Below are 19,465 nucleotides of genomic sequence, written 5' to 3' on the forward strand. Positions count from 1 at the left end.
ACTTTCTGTCTTATCATCTATCCCTTTCCTAATGATTCACAATATTCTGTTCACCTTTTTGACTGCTGCTGCACATTGAGCGGATGTTTTCAGAGAACTATCCATAATGACTCCAAGATCTCTTTCTTGAGTGGTAACAGCTGATTTAGGTCCAATCATTTTATATGTATATAAAGAAGCTGAGGGGGTAAGATAAATGTTTCTGGCCTTTCTCCAATTTTATTATTCTATGACTCTTTAATATTTGCATATATTCACTTTTTAAATTTTGTAAAAAAAAAAACCAAGCTGTGTTCAATTATTATTACAGTGATACAAACAATAAAAATGGACAACTATCCACGGTTCTAGGCACCTCTGCCATAGGACCAATGAGATTGCCCCCAGAACACTTGACTTCCCTCTCCCACACACAAGTGATTTCTCTCAAAGAGAAAGACATACATACACACCTCACAGGAGCCCACATAAATACATGTGTCTTGCAGTATGCTCTGAAGATCAGTAGACTTGAGCTTTCTTGGACCAGGGTTTCAAGTCTGTCCCAGAGCTCAGGAACCCTCATAGAGAAGGGGATCCCACCAGCCCACCCACTTTTCAATCGAGGGGGATCCCACTTGAGTACCTCTGCCAATCTCAACTGAGGTTGTATGGTATGGGGAGAGATCACAGTGCTCTTGAGCAAAAACTCTTCCACTGTGGAATGCAGTGCATTGAAAAAGACACAAGAAAACAACAGGGAAAGAAAAAGAAAACTCTTCCTTTCCCTCATAAATGGGTCCAATACTGAGCTCTTTGCCTCTCTTATTTACCCACTCCCATTGATTTCCGTCATAGTTTATCTGTGAAAGAACAGAATAAAGGACTCAGAATGGATCAGCAAGGAGAGCTGCCTCTTGGAGCTCAGAAAGAGAAGGATAAGGTGAGAACTGCCAAAAGTCAAGCTGAGCTGGACCTTGCAAAGGAAATAAAAACCAAAGGTAAAAGGTACTTTAGCCAGGTAAATAAAAAAGAAAACAAGGAAAGAAGAACTGGGACCACTACGCACTGAGGATGGGGTGGAGATTAAAGAGATAATCTAAGTACGGTCAAACACAGAAATGAACATTTAGTCTCAGTTTTTAGTAAGGGTAATGAGGCACCTGGGGCCAGTGGCAGGGTGGCTAATGGGAACAAGGATATGAAGTAGAAATTACCACATTCGATGTGGAAGCCAAACTCAAACAGTTGAATGGAATCAAATTGGGGGCCTGGATAATCTCTACCCAAAAATATTTTTTAAAAAATCGTACACACAATTGCAAGCCCAATAGCAAGGATTTTTAGTGAATCCATAAATTCAAGAGTGATACCCTGTGACTGGAGAATTGCATCTATAGTATCTATACTCAAGAAGGGGTGGGGTGGGGAAGTGATTCAGGAAACTACAGGCCCATTAGTTTGACCTCAATTGTAGGCAAGGTCTTAGAACAAATTTTGAAGAGAAAGTGATTAAAGACATCGAGATAAATGGTAACTGGGATAAAATACAACATGGTTTTAAAAAAGATAGATTGTCAGACTAACCTGCTCTCTTTCTTTGGGAAGTTAACCAATTTTGTAGACAAAGGAAATGCAGTAGATCAAATCTGCCTGCCTTTCAATAAAGCATATGATACAGTTCCACATGGGACATTATTAGTAAAATTGGAGAAGATGGAGATTAATACGAGAACTGAAAGGTGGATAGGGACTGATTAAAGAGGAGACTGAAATGGATCATACTGAAAGGTGAACTGTGAGGCTGGAGCGAGGTTACTAGTGGAGTTCCTCAAGGATAAATCTTGGGACCAATCTTCATTAAGATTTTCATTAATGACCTTTGCACAAAAAGTGAGAGTGTGCTAATAAAATTTGCCAATGACACAAAGGTGGGAGGTATTGCCAATATGGAGGAAGACCAAAATATCATACAAGAAGATTTGGATGACCTTGAATATTGGATTAATAGAAATGGGATGAAATAAAATAGGACAAAGTGCATGGTCGTGCATTTAGGGACTACCAACAAGATTTTTTGCTATAAGCTGCACATTTACCAGCTGAAAGCAGCAGAGGAGGAGAAAGATCTGAGCATATTGGTTGATCATGGGATGATTATAAGCCACCAATATGATGTGGCTGTGAAAAAAGCTAATGCGATCCTAGGGTGCGTTTAGCAAGGTGTTTTCAGTAGAGATAGGGAAGTGTTAATACCATTATACAAGGCACTGGTGAGACCTCATCTGGAATACTGTGTGCAATTCTTGTCTCTCGTGTTTAAGAAAGATTAATTCAAACTGGAACAGATACAGAGCGGGGTTACTAAATTGATGAGAGGAATGGAGAACTTACAAGAGGAGACTTAAGGAGCTTGGCTTATTTAGCCTAACAAAAGAAGGGCTGAGGGGAGATATTGCTCTGTATAAATACATCAGAGGGACAAATATCATTGAGGGAGAGGAGTTAAGGTAAGGGCCAATGTTGGCACAAAAATTGATATAAACTGGAAATTAACAAGTTTAGGTTTGAAATTTGATGAAGGTGTCTAACCATCAGAGAAATGAAGTTCGGGAACAGCCTTCCAAGGGAAGTTGTGGGGGCAAGAAACCTAATTTGTTTAAAGACTGAGCTTGATAAGTTTATGGAAGGAATGGTATGATGAGATTGCTTACAATGCATATGGCCCAACCACAACTGCTATTAGCAAATATCCCCAACAGCTGGAGACAGGACACGAGATGGGGAGGGCTCTGAGTTACTGTAGAGAATTCTTTCCCAGGTGTCTGGCTGGGTGGTCTCACCCACATGCCTAGGGTCCATATTTGTGGTCGGGGAAGGTATTTTCTCCCAGGTCAGATCGGCAAAGACCCTCAGAGGGTTTCACATTCCTCTGCACCATGGGGAATGGGCCATTTGCTGGCTTGAACTAAAGTAAAGGGTGGAGTCTCTGTAACTTCAGACTTTAAATCAAGATTTAAGGACTTCAGTAACTCAGCCAGAGGTTTGGGGTTTACTGCAGGAGTGGGTGGGTGAGGTTCTGTGCCTGCAATGTGCAGGAGGCCAGACTAGATGATCGTGAAGGTCCCTTCTGGTCTTGAAGTCTATGAGTTGATGAGGACTGGGTCCAATCAATGCACTTCTAAATTATTATTTTAATGTTTCTTGCATGCTGCTGGAAGGAGCAGCTGGCCTCATGTTTGGCATTTTCTATACTCTTGTTTTCCCCCTCTCTCTCGACCCCAATCCCAGTTATTTCCTTTAAAACATAAACATGTACTTAACAGCTTTCAGTTCACCTTCTCACTTGAAGGAAAACTCTGATGTAGTCCTGCTGCCTTTCAAATACTGCTAAGCGCCATAGGCTGGAGAAGGAAATGTGGCAAGTCTCTTTAAATTGAAGCCAGTGGAGAAATTCTAGTGGCCAACCCCACCCATGTCCCATTCCAGCCCTACCCTTTCCCCCTCTCACAGCCAGCAAATCCCTACAGGCAGCTGGGCTGATTTGAAAAGAAGCTGCCTCACTGGACAGCATTGCCCACCCCCTTTCCGCCCACCCCTTTCTCCTTATTTCCCCACCCTCTGTGTGTCACAGGTATGTGGGCTTTCCTTTCTGTGTGGGTGATGAGCTTGCAGCCAGACATCCTTGGGAGTTGGTGATTGTGACCGTGTGCACACGGCTGAATCTGATCCTTGGCAAAAAAGGGGTTAACCTCAGCTCAGCTTCCTCCTGTCCCTCCACAGGTGCTTAGGGACAGGGTTATAAATTGTTGCTTGGGAGATAGAGAGGAGAGAGAATGTTTTTGGCAGGAACAGGTTCCATGCTCAGGGTCACAGGACTGGGTTGATTCCAGAGCTGGGGAGCTCGCTATTTCCTTTTTTCACTTAAATTACCTTAATTTGCCTTTTTGCTATAAATATTATGCCTTGAGGAAGACCTTGCCGACTGCAGTTGTATCTCCCCCTCCCTCCCCCAGCCATTCTTCTGGCTTATCGTAACCTCATGAAAAAGGCCGATATGACCAATCAGAATGTGATCTTGAATAATTAGAGCCTGATTCACTGCTCCATGACTCCTACTTAGTGCTGGTGAAATGCCCTTCAACAGACTGATGTTGGAATAAAACAGCAGTAGCACAGTGCCAAATGATGCCTCTGGTATCCTAAATCAGATTGTAACGAATAGGTAGGATCATGTTCCATGTCTGGCTGTTTAATCCCTGATATTCTCAGCAGAGCCAGGAAGGGTGGCATAACTGTGTAATAATGTGTAAATGATATGGAAAAGCACAGTAGGTTTTCCCTGGTTGGATTTCTCCCTATTGTGTTGGGAAGGTGGAGTCACTTATCCCCTGCTGGAGGTGCCTTTCAGAAGCTGAATTAGGAAAGAATCAAACAGCTTTACGTAGAGTTTGTTTACTAAGCTTCAAATGACAAAACCCCATTGCCTCCAGCTATGTCTGTAATTTTAAAGTGTGCGGTTTAATATTATGTCAGGTGTGAGAAGAAAACACTCTAACTTGTGTTAGTCAGTGTCTGGGTGAGGCAGATTTTGTGCCTTTTTTTTAATTAAGGTTATTTACAGAATGATTAAGTCAAGGGAACTCACTGGTGCTACACTGATTGATTTATGCTGGCTCGGGGATCTGGCCCATGAACTTCTAGGGATCCCACCATGGGAGAAATCTCTGTGCAGCCATAAAGCTGTCCTAGTGTCCCCTGTGCCACACTGCCGGCAATCCCCAGGTGTGGCGGGTGGATCTTCGGAAAGGAGGTATGATAATTGGGTCTGCGGATATACCCTAATTGTAAGCCCAGCTGTGACAAGTGAGTGAAAGTCCATAAAGTGTCACAATAATCTATAACAACCAATGTCGATGGGGAAAGGTGCAAAGGGGAAACAAACTGAATTAGTCCAAACAAAAAGACCTCCTGATCTAACTCGGAATGTGTTTAGACCATGTTTGGAAAACAAGAGAAGTGCAGGACTGGAAATCAAAGAACCAAAACTGGTGTGTTGGAAATTAGGCCTAACTGGTGAATGCAGGAATGAAGACAAAATATTCTGCTCAAAACTCCCTTTTCTTGAAAAAGAATCTGTCAGAGAGCTGCTACTTGGGGACAGGTAAACCGAAAGGAGCGAGCTTTGCCATCACGGCAGCCACCACCACCACCTCCTGGGACCCTGGGAGCTACTTGTTGGCCTTTGTCATCCTCATCCCGAGCAGACTGAGACTCAGATGACATCGCCAGCTCCACTGGCTCAGGCTAGATCCCAACCACCACCAGGGATGTGAGATTTTGTCCTTCCCTGCCTTGTTTCTTCTCTTTCCTATTCCTTTCCTTTTTCCTCCTGTCTAATAAGAGTGGCTTAGCCGGCTGAGACTGTTTAGAGCTTTGCTTTTCAACTGCCTCTGTGATCACAGGCTTACAGCAGCACAGAAAAATAAACAGTCCACGGCTGGTACGAGTTTGCCAGGTCTTGGAGCGACTAATAAAAATGTGTGCCACGCTTGTTTCTCCAGCGCTGAGGTTTCAAGTAAAAGCCAACACCAGAGACAGAAGCTACATTTCCTATCCTTGCCGTTCTTTTCTCCCCTCTTGTGTGGATTTGTCTTGTTCTGTCTTTTAGGAAACGGGACTGGGTTTTAACAACAACAGCACCAACCCACCTCAAATAACTTCTTCTCTTTCTCCCAAAAAGGACAGTTACTACCATCGTTAATACCAGCAAAGAGACTGTAAAATAGGAGGGTTTTCCTTCTAAAAACTCGCTCCAGCTAAAGGGAAAGGGATCAAGGCATGCTGTTAAAATGAAAGCCTTACTTAATACCTGACATTTCAAGTGCTTGAATTGTTTTTCCTTCTTTTCTGTATCTTTAATAGAAGATTTAAAAGATTTTTTTCAGTGGAGCTACACAGACTTACACGAGCTGGGGATCTGACCCTTTCGTTTCCATGGAGCCCTTGTGGGGAGAAAACTTGGTGGGGACAGAAAGCTGTCATAGTGACCCCTGTGCCAGCCCACTTCCTGGTCCTCAGTGTAGGGGGGGTGTCTTGGGAAAGGGGTTATCTCTGCACTGAAATACCAATCTCTGGCTGTTGGAGTGGCCCCATGACATCCAGGGTAATGTAAAGCAGCTCTGAGGCTGCTCTATATTACTCCAGGGATCAAAACAGGAGCTGGCAGCCTCAGAAGAAGGGGCTGGAGGCTTTCAATTCCTTCTTTGGCCTGGTCTACACTGTGGGGGGGGAATCGATCTAAGATACGCAACTTCAGCTACGAGAATAGCGCAGCTGAAGTCGACGTATCTTAGATTGACTTACTTAGAGTCCTCGCGGTGCAGGATCGACGGCTGCTGCTCTCCTGTCGACTCCACTTCCACCTCTCGCACTGGTGGAGTTCCGGAGTCGATGGGCAGCGCGTTCGGGGATCAATTTATCGTGTCTAGACGAGCCGTCCCCGATGGATTGACCACTACCCACCAATCCCCGATGGATTGACGACTACCCACCAATCTGGCGGGTAGTGTAGACGTACCCTTTTTTGTCTCCCATTCTTGGATTCACTTTACATTGTTCTCTGTACATGGAACAATCTCCTATTTCCTGTCTACCTAGTGCACTCTCTCCCCTTTCAAATGCCTCCTTAAAACCCACTTCCCCAGGAATCCACTCTGCCTTGTCTTCCTGGCTGATAATCTCTCTACGCCATGTCCCCTTCTGTTACCTTAAAGTATCTTCTCTCCCTTTTCCCTGTCTGCCGTAGGGTCTCATCCTGCTCCTGTTGGAGTCGGTGGCAAAACTCCCATCTGGATCCGGGCCTGAGCTCTTGGCAGCACTGACTCCAGGTTTATAAAGCACTAACTAGACATGAATACTAATGCTATACCCCACCTTGCTCCAGCTGAAAAAGGCATGAAAGCATGGGAGTGTCTCCGGGAGGAGTTCTCCGGTGAAAACCTCATGGGATCAAATACCTGTAACGAGAGTGTTTGATAACTCAGAAGAGATAACATCACTGTAGCACTCCTATTTAGATGGGTGGCTGATTTCTCATATTCCTGTTGCCTGATGAATGATAGCCTCACCGTGTTGCATAAGTGAGATTATAGAATTGTAAATTAGATGTGTCTCCAACTAGAGGGCCACAACAGAGCCAGGTGTGGCAAGGAGCTTTATTACATCCTTTGAATAGGCGGTACCATGATACACTGGATAAGGATAAGGATGCGGCCTTGGCAGTCAGGCGACCTGGATTCTATGTCCTGAAATGCTGTGTGACCGTTGGCTAGTCATTTCCCCTTTCTTTTTTGCCCCCTTTCATCTTTTCTCTGTCTGAGCTATTTAGGCTGTAATCTCTATGGGGCAAGGGCCAAGATCTTGCTCTGTGTTTGTACAGCACCTAACACAACGGGGACCTGATCCAGGACTGGGGACCCCCGGTCACTACCCCAATACAGTAGCTGCAGGAAACAGGTTATTATTATAAAGACAGAAAAGTACCATACCTCAGGATCTTTCCATAAGCTGGGGTCCCTGTGTATAAGATAGATGTTTATTCCAACCAAAGTGCCTGCAAAGCAACAGAAGGGATAAAAAGCTCAAGAAAAAGACAGGTCATTGACATAGCTTCTCTGCTTAAGCTATGTTCTGTGAGAGGCTAAGTGTTCTTACAACCACAGTAGCTAGCATTTTTATCACCCCCATTTTCAGGCCACCCACTCCAGTGCAGTTCCTCAGTGGGACGGTATTACAGCTCTTCCCCTGAACTTCGGTGAGAAGAGCAATAATACTATCTAATTCTTCCCTAGCTGGGTTCTGTGACATGAAACCAGCTGGACCTCCACAGCTCAGCCTCACTCTATGGCTGTGGATCTCAACTGGAATCACGTGGGCAACGTATCAGCCAGGCTCCATCCAGTGTCCAGACTGCAGAGTCTACACATCCCTTGGGACTACTGGGGACAACACCAGGGAGGCCCTGCACCCCTGTTATGTCTCCCCATCTCTACAGAAGGGGAAGTGAGAAGGTGGGTGGGACTCCATAGCTAAGAATCAACTGCAGAAGCTCCATTTTGCATCAGTCATTGGGGGTGGGCAGATCTGCTGCCACAGAGATTTCCCCCTGGGGCAGTTGGGAACTAGGAAGACTGGACTACACCATCACCATGGTCATCTCCAACCCTGCTTAGCACCAGAGGAACATTTTTGTCCCCCTCATTCCCTGTACAGCTCTAGGAGGACGATTTCAGCCCCACACCTGCAGTAGTCTATGCGTGGAGGAAAGAAAGGGGAAGGATCTGTGGAAGTCGGCAGCATGAGACGTTCATGGACATAGTCTCCTTTCACCTTCCCAACAGGTCCCAACCGCAGTGTTACAGGGAGGGAGAGGAGAGGGGAAGCCTAGAAAGTCTTGCAATGAACATGGTGAGATCACCATGACTGGAGAAGGCATTCAAGGCTAAGGCGAGTCCTTAGATCCATCTACTAGGGATAATAGGCTCAGATGCAGCGATAATGAAGGCAGATGGACTATGTGACCCAACAGAGGCCACTTGGAGACCAAATAACTTCAGGATTCTACATGGCCCATTTAGTAAGCCCGGACTTGGTGAGGCTTAATGGAGGGCTGTGGAAGTAATCTGTAGCTCTCAACAACCAGCAAGACAGGATGCAGACTCCAGAAAGGGGAAATGGAGTAAACTGACCTTCTGGTAAATAACGCCCGTCATGGAACGTGATGGGTTTGCTAAGCTGGCGGCCCACAAGGGGCACTGGAGGGAAAATGCGCATACTCTCCCTGATGCACATTGTGGTGTAAGGCATCTTACTCAGGTCGTCCCTGCAAGCAAGAGAAATTGAGTGACATCCTCCTTCTCGATGCAATAATACAGGCAGGCAATATCCGTGCTGAGAATCCACGCTACAGGTTGCATAAAAAACCTGCGCCCAGTGTCCAGGGTGAGCTGCTGACCATATTGTTCTGCCTGAAATGATCATTTTCACTAGACCCGCTTAGCTGGCTTTTACACTGACAACTTCTCTCCTTTTATTCTATTTTTTAAGCTTGTAAAATACAGTTTAATTTCCCCTTCTCACCCCCCCCCCCGCCCGTGATGAAAATCAGCAGAAAGTGAGTCTGGTGATTCGGGGGGGATAGGATTAGAGGATTTACAGCACCCATGCTTGACTATCCTGTGTTCTCACTGAACAGTAGGTGGCTGGTCAAGCCAACCTGCAGCAAAATGATGTCTATACCCTCAGCTGTGCCTGCTAGCTCAGGCTCAGAGTATCCTCAAGCCTAGGTTAGAGGTTCTGCAGTGTGAACCAGAGGGAGGGTAGGATAACACCCAGGCTGTAGCCCAGGATAACTTTGCAATGAAGACTTACCCTAGTCGTAATGATGTATATAACTGGCGTGGCCAAACCATGGTTCACGAGCCATATGCGGCTCAGGGAGCCCCACCCCCCATTCTCCACCTACCAGGCTGTGGATGTCTTGCAGCTCTTGAACGGCTGAAGATTATGGTGTGTGGCTCGGAGGGTCGGTCAGTTTGGCCACCTCAGTATATAAGAATGGCAGTTGCTCGGCTAATGGCACTATGGGGACCTCAGTGGCTTTGCTTAATGAAGCCTTTCTGAACTATTCCTTCTCTTTCAATTTGTGGCCATGGGGTCATATCCCCTGAGCTTGTTTTGTTTGTTAGTTTTGCCTAGTCCTGTAACTCTTCTGCTTTTCCAATGAGTCTAGCCTGTCTGACCCATGGAAGGGCAGGGGGCGGGGCTGGGGGTTCTGCTCCTTTCCCTTCTGGGAAGGGCAGCGGGGAAAGGAGCAGAACCCCCAGCCCTGCCCCCTAGCCCTCTCCTCCTCCTCTGCTACTGCTGTGTCTTTCCGGTACTCCGTTCTGGCTATAAATAGCAGGGGCGGCTCTAGGTATTTTGCTGCCCAAAGCACGGCAGGCAGGCTGCCTGCGGGAGGTCCCCGATCCCGCAAATTCGGCGGCACGCCTGAGGGAGATCTGCCGAAACCGCGGGACCAGCGGACCTTCCGCAGGCATGCCGCCGAAGGCAGCCTGCCTGCCTCCCTCGCGGCGACCAGAGAGCGCCCCCCGTGGCTTGCCGCCCCAGGCACGCGCTTGGCGTGCTGGTGCCTGGAGCTGCCCCTGTAAATAGCTTGCTGGTACAGCGTACCGGAGGGTATCGGCCTGCTTGCACTGCTGGTTTAGTCACAAGTGTTTGCAGGATTGGGCAAACAGTTTCCTCCTGAAGCATAAAGCAGTTGACCTACATTTATAATCCAGGCTTGTCCGCACACTCTCTACCTGCCTTCCTTGGCACACCGCCCCAGTTTCTGAAAGGACAGAGGGTTTGGGTGGGAAAGGCGCCCAGCTCCCAGCCCTGAACCTCCTCCCGGAGCCAGCACCCCATACCCCCTCCTGCACCCCTTACCCCCTCCTGCACCCCAACCTCCTGCCCCAGCCATGATCCCCTCCCAGAGCCAGCACCCCATACCCCTCCTGCACCCCTTACCCCTCCTGCACCCCAACCCCTGCCCCAGCCATGATCCCCTCCCAGAGCCAGCCCCCCCTACCCCTCCTGCACCCCTTACCCCCTCCAGCACCCCAACCCCTCCTGCACCCCAGCCTCCTGCCCCAGCCATGATCCTCCCAGAGCCAGCACCCCATACCCCCTCCTGCACCCCTTACTCCCTCCTGCACCCCAACCTCCTGCCCCAGCCATGATCCCCTCCTGGAGCCAGCACCCCATACCCCTCCTGAACCCCTTACCCCCTCCTACACCCCAACCTCCTGCCCCCGCCCTGATACCCACCTGGAGCCAGCACCCCATACCCCTCCTGAACCCCTTACCCTCCTGCACCCCAACCCCCTGCCCCAGCTCTGCCCCACCACCCTGTACCCCCTCTCACATGCTGAACGCCCCAGCCCCAGGGCCGCCCAGAGGATTCAGGGGGCCTGGGGCAAAGCAATTTCAGGGGCCCCTTCCATAAAAAAAGTTGCAATACTATAGAATACTGTATTCTCATGGGGGCTCCTGCAGGGCCTGGGGCAAATTGCCCCACTTGCTCCCCCCTCTGGGCGGCCTTGCCCAGCCCAGAACCCGCACACCCTCCTGAACTCCACCCCCCTGCCACAGTGCAGTGAAAGTGAGTGAGGGTGGGGAGAGCAATGGAGAGTGGGAGAATGGGTGAAGTGAGCAAGGCGGAGCTTCGGGGAAGGGGCAGGGCAGATCCTGGGTTGCACTTAAATTCAAAAAGTGATCTTGGGTGTCAAAAGGTTGGAGAACATTGCCCTAAAGAGTGTACAAAGCTGTATAGATAAGCATTTGAGGTGAGTAAAGACACCACAGTGAAAAATGACGCTCAAGAATATCTTAATTCACCAGACATAATCTTGAGAGGAAATAACATGAAATAAGATGTGAGCGCTCACCACTGAATGGTCTCCCGGTCGCCCAGCAGCTCCCGTATCTCTTCTCTGCATTTCTGCTGGTGCTCTGGGTACATGGCTAGGCAGTATAAGGTCCAAGAGATCCCGCTGGCTGTGGTATCATGACCCCCAAACATGAAAGTGTCCACCTCAGCACGTATGTCTTCATCAGATAATCCATCTCCCTTTTCATCCTAATTGGACAGGGATATTGGTCAAGGGACTGTATTAGCCCAGAGATATATTGCTGCCGCTGCACCACACTGCACCTAATGCTGTCCTTGACAAATGTTAAGCAGACATACCATCACCACTACCAATGGTGATGGCAAATGCAGAGTAACAGTAGGGAAAGAGGGTTAAAAATGGTCTCTTCTCTCTTTCTTTCTACCCTTGAGCTCCAGAAATCTCTCTATTCTCTCAGGTCTCTCCCCCATTGGGCATGCAATGTGGTTCACTCTGAGACTAGTGCACAGATTGGGGTGGCCAGTAGAGCTGGTCTGATTTTTTTTCCCCATGGAAATTGTCCATTTGTTTTCATCAAAAAAAATTATGGGAAATTAGGAGTTTTCATCAAACTCTAAACTAAAAGATTTTGGCTGAGAATAGGCCTTGTAGTGTCTCATGGGAGGTGTAATTGGCTCCCCTTGTCCCCATTCTCCTCTGTGGGACAGGCAGGGCCGGCTCCAGGTGCCAGCTTAGCAAGCAGGTGCTTGGGGCGGCCAAGGGGAAGGGGCAGCACGTCGGGCTCTTTGGTGGCAATTCGGCGGCGGGTCCCTCAGTCCCTTTCGGAGGGAAGGACCTGCCACCAAATTGCCACCGAAGAAGAAAGTGGGGGGTGGTGGAGCTGCCACGGATCGCAGCTTTTTTTTTTTTCCTGATGCTTGGGGCGGCAAAACCCCTGGAGCTGGCCCTGGGGACAGGGTCCTGTGATGGGGTGTATCAACCCCACACTGGTGATGCAAGGGTTAACAAACTGGTTTGGGCTGAACAGGCCACACTTCCTCGCCCTTGCTGGGCATGCCTTTCATGGAGGTATCATATAAAAGGGATCAGCTCAGCTCAGTCTCATTCAGGAATAGGGAATTCCTGGACTATGCTAAAATATGTGAATTTGAAGCCATAGATACCTATAAACAAAGGAAGTTGACAGATGTGGAGTCCTTAAAGAACTTGCTCCAGAAATTAACTGATGTCAGAGAAAATTAACTTTTAGCCCAACCCAGCTAGGAAACTACACTGCTACAAAGTGGAAAAATCAATGTGAGAATTTTTTTTGTCTAACAGACATACACACACTCATTTACTAGATATGAGAAATAACCACGGTTATTCTGTAACTACCTTGGCACACAAAAGAATATCAAGGAAGTCCAAGTGTCTCTTCTTCTGGATCTTTTCAAGTTCTCGTTCGTCTTTGAGGGATTTCTTCCTCTCCTTTATCACTTTATCTGTTTCAGAAAAAGAATAATTAAAATATATATTTCAAGACTCTGGATTTCTCTGTGAGCTCTACCAACAGAGTGAAGGGCCATCATTCAACATGTGAGGTCTTTCTGTCCCCATCATCCTCCTTGTTTATGATGATAGGATTCACTCTCTATACCATAGGATGCCCGGCAGAAGGGCAGAAGCAGAGGCCTGTTAGAAGGACTCTACTCGGTGCTTTCTTGTATCCTTATGTGAGGGGGAATGGGATTTCTCTCATTCCATTACCCAATTGGCTGCACAGTTATTTCTCACTAAATTTGAGTCTGCATAATTCAAATTTAGAGGAAAGTCAGTCCTCAAATCCAGCCCAGATAGGTAATGACTGGAAGGTGCAATCAGGTGTCCACCTCACATAACACCTTTGAGGGCAGCCTTATCAAAGAAGCCAAGGGTCCATGAAGAGTGCACCTCCTTCTCCCTCTAAAGGTGGACTCCCCAGGAGAGGAGTGAGGCACATTGGCAGAACAATATGTGGGAAGCTTGCACAGCTATATAATGTCTATAGATCAATAGAATACTTTGTTGCTATACTGAGAGTCATAGAGACCAAGGCAACAATCTGGCTTCTGTTGAAGTCAACTGATCACTTCTCATTGGCTTCAGTGGGAGTTATATTTTCTCTAAAGAATTTTTAGCCCTTCCCCCTAAGTTTCAGAGAAAGACAGTGACAAGAACATTGGGAAATACCTGTTTGGAGATGCACCGTTTCACAAGCCTTCTGGAAGCGACGTCCATCACGACTGAGCCAATAGATGAAATCAATTTGATATGGGAGGTACCAGATCCTGTAATTTATCTGATAGGTGATTTCATAGACAGATTTGATGTAGGAATTCTCCCTGAAAGAAAAGTTTACTGAAGGATTTAAATGGCATTTAGCAAAGCATACAACTTTTCTGCCTGTAGTAGAGATGTAACATAGTCACCATTAATCCCAAAGTTGCAATATCCTATACCTAAACAATGAGTTAGTGGCAGCAATATATCCAGATAACATTGCATAAAGCTGGGAGAATAACTGATGTTTTGGTTTGAAGGCAGTTCTAAAAAATAAAATTAAAAATTCAGTTTGGGTTGAACTGAAGCCAAAACTTTTCAGTGAATCAAAAAACTCCATTCTGTAGAGGCGGATTCAAACCAGAGTCTCAGATATCTTAACCACTGGGTTAAAAGTTATAAAGGGTGTGGGAGGAGGGGTATCGCAACAGCACCACACCGCCCCCTTCTCCTCCAGCTGTTTTGTGACTATTTGTGTCAAATTCAAAAATAGTTTTGAGTCAACCAAAACTGCATTTTTTGGCAAATAAATTATTTGTCCAAAAATTTTGCCCAGGTCTATCCCTTGTACTGACCTGTCAGTCTGGCAGTTGCTCTCATGACTAAAGGCACATTTCAAGATGCTGTCAAGAGTCATCAAGCTGACATGTCCAAAGAGCTCCACCGACTTCTCCTGAGTGATCAGATGTTCCCATTTATCCTAATGCAGGAAGGAGATGGAAGTGAAATGGGACAGAAGTGCTTTGCTAGATGCTAGAGCAACAAGGTGGATGAGGTAATAGCTTCCATTGGACCAACTTCCATGGTGAGAGAGACAAGTTTTGGAGCTTACACAGTGCTGTCGATAATACCTAACACCACAGGAGAGTGGGTTGTTGACCCCCTCAAGTAGCTGATTGGTATGATCGGAGAAAGTAAATAAGGAAGTGGTATTTACTCCTTCTCATAACACAAGAACTAGGGGGTCACCTAATGAAATTAATAGGGAGCAGTTTAAAATGAGCAAAAGGAAGTATTTTTTCACACAACGCAGTCAACCTATAGAACTCGTTTCCAGGAGATGGTGTGAAGGCCAAGATTATAACAGAATTCAAAAAAGAACTAGATAAGTTCATGGAGGATAGATCCATCAATGGCTGTTGGCCAGGATGGGCAGGGATGGTGTCCTAGCCTATGTTTGCCAGAAGCTGGGAATGGGTGACATGGGATGAATCACTTGATGTTCTTCTTATGCTCTTAACCTTACCACCTACCAGCTCCAAGAGGAAGACAGAAGAGAGCTCCTGCACCACCACCACCTTCCCCTCCACTTCCCAGTTAAAGGATCAAGAGAACTAGTATTGACAGCACTCATGATTTGATTAGGAGTATCATATTTGGTGTTTCTGATCTTCTTACACATCTGGGGTTTCAGATAAGTAGGTTTGAGATGTGAATTGATGTTTTTTCATACCTGGTTTTAAAGCTGCTTACAGCATAACTTCAGCCCTGTCCTGCTCTGTCCCCTCTCTCGGAGAACAAACAACAGACAACAAAGGGAAGTTCTTTCCCAATTTTAAAAAGTTCTAGCCCTCTCATTGGCTCTTTTGGTCAGATGCCCACTCCTTTTTATTTATTTATTTATTTTAACCTAGGGGACTTTTTAACCCTTTACAGGTAAAGCAAGCAGAGAATAGCTACCAAGAGGGATTTTACAGCTAACTGGCTAGCTGTGTGTTCATAAAAGGGAGTCCCCTCCACCCCCCTTCATTTATCACACCACCATTGTGAGCGAGTGGAGAATTCTCATCTGGTAACATGTTACACAAGTGTAAATTATGTCATAGCATTCAAGACAGCAGTGAATCACCCCATATGTCTTTCAAATACTACATCATGCAAGCAGAGAATCCAAGAGAACAGCGAAGAAACGGCAAGAGAAGCTTTGCTTTTAGCATAAAAGTCGGAAAAGAACCAAGTACAGGTGATGACAATAGCAACAGCGGTTCCTACCAGCATCACTTGTGTAGACTTGGTGATCAATGACACATACGGTTTCAAAACCCCATAGTGAAATCCTGGAGTCAGCAGTTTACGATGCTGGAACCACTTTGGCCCGTCTAAGGTCAGTAATCCTTTCCCTGGAGAAACACAGGCAACAATGATTTCAGTCACTAGAGAAGGCAGCTGCTCAGAAAAGTGGTAAGTATGTTTTATGTGTGTGTGGAGAGGAATAATTTATTTTTTCTACATTCCTTGCAAAAAATATTCAAATTTTTTTTATTTATTTTGAAGAAAAACTGGAAACTGACAACAGGAAAATATTTACTTTTCCAAAACAATTTTTTGGTTTTTGGAGATTTAGTGTTTTCTCCTCTTTTTTTGCAGTGAAAAGGCGGGGGGGGGGGGGGGGAATGCAGAGAAAAACTGAAAAAAAAGGGGGGGACAAGCAAAACCTCTACTATTAAAAAAGGAGTAGGTTTCTGGTTTTGAAAAATGAAATGTTTTTTGGTTTGGGGGCATTGTCAAAAGTTCAGAAAATTTCATATATATATCCACAAATGTTTTCATTTAAGAAAGGCCTTTTTCTCATTGAAAAAAATTCCAGATTAAAAAATTCAGCCTATTAGTCAACGCAATCTGATCATTTCTGTACCAATGCCTAAACCTCAAGTAATTTGGGTCCATGATCAACAGTATTAGTAGCTACACAGTTCAAGTTTGGGGAATGCTGCTCACCTGGTACTTCTGGCTCAACTGGAAGAAAGTACCAGAATCTAATGAGATAGTTTCTTCTTGCAAAATCTCCTGCCTGACTTTTTTCTAAGAGCAAGAGGTTCAGATAAGCAGCTTCTGAATGTGTCTCCAAACCAAACCTCCGCGTCTCCCCGCCACCCCCACCCCTCATCCCCAATCACTACATTTTATCCTGTTTGCTAGTTTCAAGGTAAATATCTTACAAAATCTCATTTCACGTGAATGTTTATCTCCAAGGTGGAATGGTAACTGGGTTTACCCATCACTACCCTATTACAGGCGTTCCCCTGGTACCATTAGCCTATTGCCAGACTGCAGTCACCCTCTTCGTAATAGAGAGCAGAGAGACCTGAGGGGAGTGAGAAGATTCCTTCAGGGTGAGGACAAAGCCTGTGGGTGGAGGGTGGGGGTAAGACACACGATTGGAGCCAGCCAGCTTCTATGGTAGACACTGATACAAGGGCAGGAACTGGGCCTCTTGGGGAAAAACCCTGGGAGGAGCTGATTGCTACAAAGAACTGAACAAGGGGCTGAGAAAAAGGCAGGAAGGAGTCCAGGGAGGCAGCAGCAAGGTGTCTGAGGGAGCAGATCTTGGCTGCTTGTCCCAGGGTTCCTGGCCTGGAGCCCAGTGTAGCTGGTGGATCTTGTTTCCCCTCCTAGCCACTGGGAAGGCGGCTTGAAGCCCCTGACATAAGGGGATCAGGATGATTTAAAGACCCGGGAAAGGATTATAAGGAGTGGACATTGAGGCTGAGATTTGGGACCGAGGACCAGACGTAAGGACTTCAATTAGTTGGACTTTCTGACACCTGAGGAGGGGTGTGACCACACCATGACCTGGCTAGCAGACCGAGTGGCAAAAAGAAGCAGATCACCTCTGGGTCAGAGTGACTGTCACTAGAGAGGAAATTGCTGCAGTGAATCAGCTGCTCTGCAACCTCCGTCGAAATGTTTTCAATGTTTAATACACTGTATAGCTTTTCAAATGGAAATGAATTAAAGAATGCAAGTCTTTAAAATCACAGACACCATAAACACTTCAGGCAGCTGCTGAACAAACCATTGAGGCAGGAGAGCAAAAGCAGGTAGAGCCAAATTTGGACATGTTGTAATTCCACTCATTTGAACAGCTTCATTCCTTCTCACACCCTGTTTGTATAGTGCCGACGCAATGGGGCCCCACGTTTGGTTGGCCCTGCCTTAGGCACTACTGTAATAAACATGAATGGTAATAATAAGGGATGAAGTTGCCCCGGGAGGTTTTGTGTATTGAAACAATCTGAAACAGCCTCTTTGCAATCATGGAAACACAAGGGCTGATCCTCAGCTGGCGGAGTAGCTTCTCCGTATCATTATTGATGGCTAAAAGCAAGAATATACTTACCAATCCATGGGAGTATGTAGCGATAGAAAATATTTTCCTTGGGATCTGCAAAATCGTGATTGGGAGAGAGAAAAAGAGCTTTGTGTTAGTGGTCTGGTCCAGACTGATTGATTACATTGGCCATTCATATCCCTAGACAGCCTGTCTACTGACCTATTGTGATGGGTGTGGAGTGGAGTGTAATCTATGGATTTATCTAGATGGCAAGCTAGTGTTCAGTACACTAAGGCGTTCCTAGCATGCCAGGCACTATCGGGCCATCTGGATGGGTCAACCGTGCTAAAAGTTCCCTCGCACATATTGACCTGGTCTGCACTAAGAACCGTTTTCAGTTTAGTTAGTGTGCAGCACGCTAACGCACTGTAGATTTACAGCCCAGCTTGCCAAGTGCTAACTCACCATCTAGACAAGCCCTTCGAATACTATGGGCTCCATATGTTTGTCTGAGCTTTGGTCCGGGAAACGACCCAGGAAGACAGACAGTAGTCCTCACAAGAGCTCACTAACACACACCTGGGACTCGTAACTCCTTTGGAGAGGGTGCTTCTGAAATGCTACACTGAGCATCTAGTGGACTTGCCCCTGAATCACAGCACCAATTGGTGGCAGAGGAGACAGACTGGCTAGCAACACTACCGGAATCAGGCGTAATAAGGCAGAACTCCGACACAGTGTGTTTGGTTTTACTTTCAGTTTTTTGGCTGTGTTTGGAGTGTAGCAGGGAGAGCAGCGTCACAGTCCAGGGAGGACCTTTCAGCCCTCCACATTCCTATCCAAGGGAGGATTTTACGGGATTTTTGGGACACTCAGTAATGTGGAGAGTCATGGTCAGACTACCAAGAGCCAACCTACCTGCGCACTGGAATCCAGACCAGGGAGCAACAAGGATGATTTGGCCATCCTTGGGGTGAATACTTCATAAGAACGTCCTTATTTATTTATTTTGCTGTTTTGTTTTTAACCAGCCACCAACTTCAGTGTTGCGACACCAATCAAAGGATGAGCCTTAGCTCACTATTTACCTAGGCAGGTGCTGGGCTCAAAGGGTGGCTTTTAGTGGCTATATATGTTGGAAGGGGTGGAGTTTCTGTATTGTTGTTTTTATCTTTTATTATCCTGATCCCTTTTTCCTTTGTCCCTTAGCTTCAGTTCCCCATACCTAATCAACAGTCACTGGTTTATTACCTGGGAATTGTGATCGCTATTTTATTTTTGAGTGTGCTCTAACTGACACTCCTCTTTATGATATTGTGTGTGAAATATTTTCTGAAGGAACAAGCCCTCTGTGTTCTCTGCACTAGGAGGAGTTTCCTTGGGTGGAGGTACCAGGCACCCTTATAGGTGAACTCAAGACCCATAACAAATGTTCCCTCTAATTTTTCCCATGCATGTGCAGAATGAATTTTCTTATGTGCCCCAATATGGAGGTGATATGTGGTGGGGGTGGGGCCAAGGGGTTTGGAGTGTGGGAGGGCTCAGGGCTGGGGCAGAGGATTGGGGTGTGGGCGGGGTCAGGAATGAGGGGTTCAGGGTGAGGAGGGCTCAGGGCTGGGGCTGGGAATGAGGGGTTCAGGGTGCAGGGGGCGCTCAGGGCTGGGGCAGAGGATTG

General features: G+C 46.5%; 1 protein-coding gene and 1 long non-coding RNA gene across 3 annotated transcripts in view; one reads left to right on the plus strand and one right to left on the minus strand.

The window, feature by feature from the left end:
• Positions 1–19,465, plus strand: part of LOC120369614 — a 163,766-nt gene that overhangs the window by 69,694 nt on the left and 74,607 nt on the right. The gene's annotated exons all lie outside the window — the stretch shown is intronic.
• Positions 1–19,465, minus strand: part of LOC120369611 (cytochrome P450 4B1-like) — a 34,781-nt gene that overhangs the window by 6,699 nt on the left and 8,617 nt on the right. For both annotated transcript variants that reach the window (XM_039483084.1, XM_039483083.1), the window contains exons 3-11: positions 17,857–17,901; positions 15,729–15,856; positions 14,312–14,436; positions 13,647–13,798; positions 12,813–12,919; positions 11,472–11,662; positions 8,730–8,863; positions 7,530–7,594; positions 6,916–6,998 (exon numbers count right to left, since the gene is read on the minus strand). In XM_039483084.1, the coding sequence (XP_039339018.1) occupies positions 6,916–6,998; positions 7,530–7,594; positions 8,730–8,863; positions 11,472–11,662; positions 12,813–12,919; positions 13,647–13,798; positions 14,312–14,436; positions 15,729–15,856; positions 17,857–17,901 (1,030 nt within the window). The remainder of the gene's footprint in view (positions 1–6,915; positions 6,999–7,529; positions 7,595–8,729; positions 8,864–11,471; positions 11,663–12,812; positions 12,920–13,646; positions 13,799–14,311; positions 14,437–15,728; positions 15,857–17,856; positions 17,902–19,465) is intronic.

Source organism: Mauremys reevesii, linkage group 8, assembly GCF_016161935.1.
Source record: "Mauremys reevesii isolate NIE-2019 linkage group 8, ASM1616193v1, whole genome shotgun sequence".
Lineage (NCBI taxonomy): Eukaryota > Metazoa > Chordata > Testudines > Geoemydidae > Mauremys > Mauremys reevesii.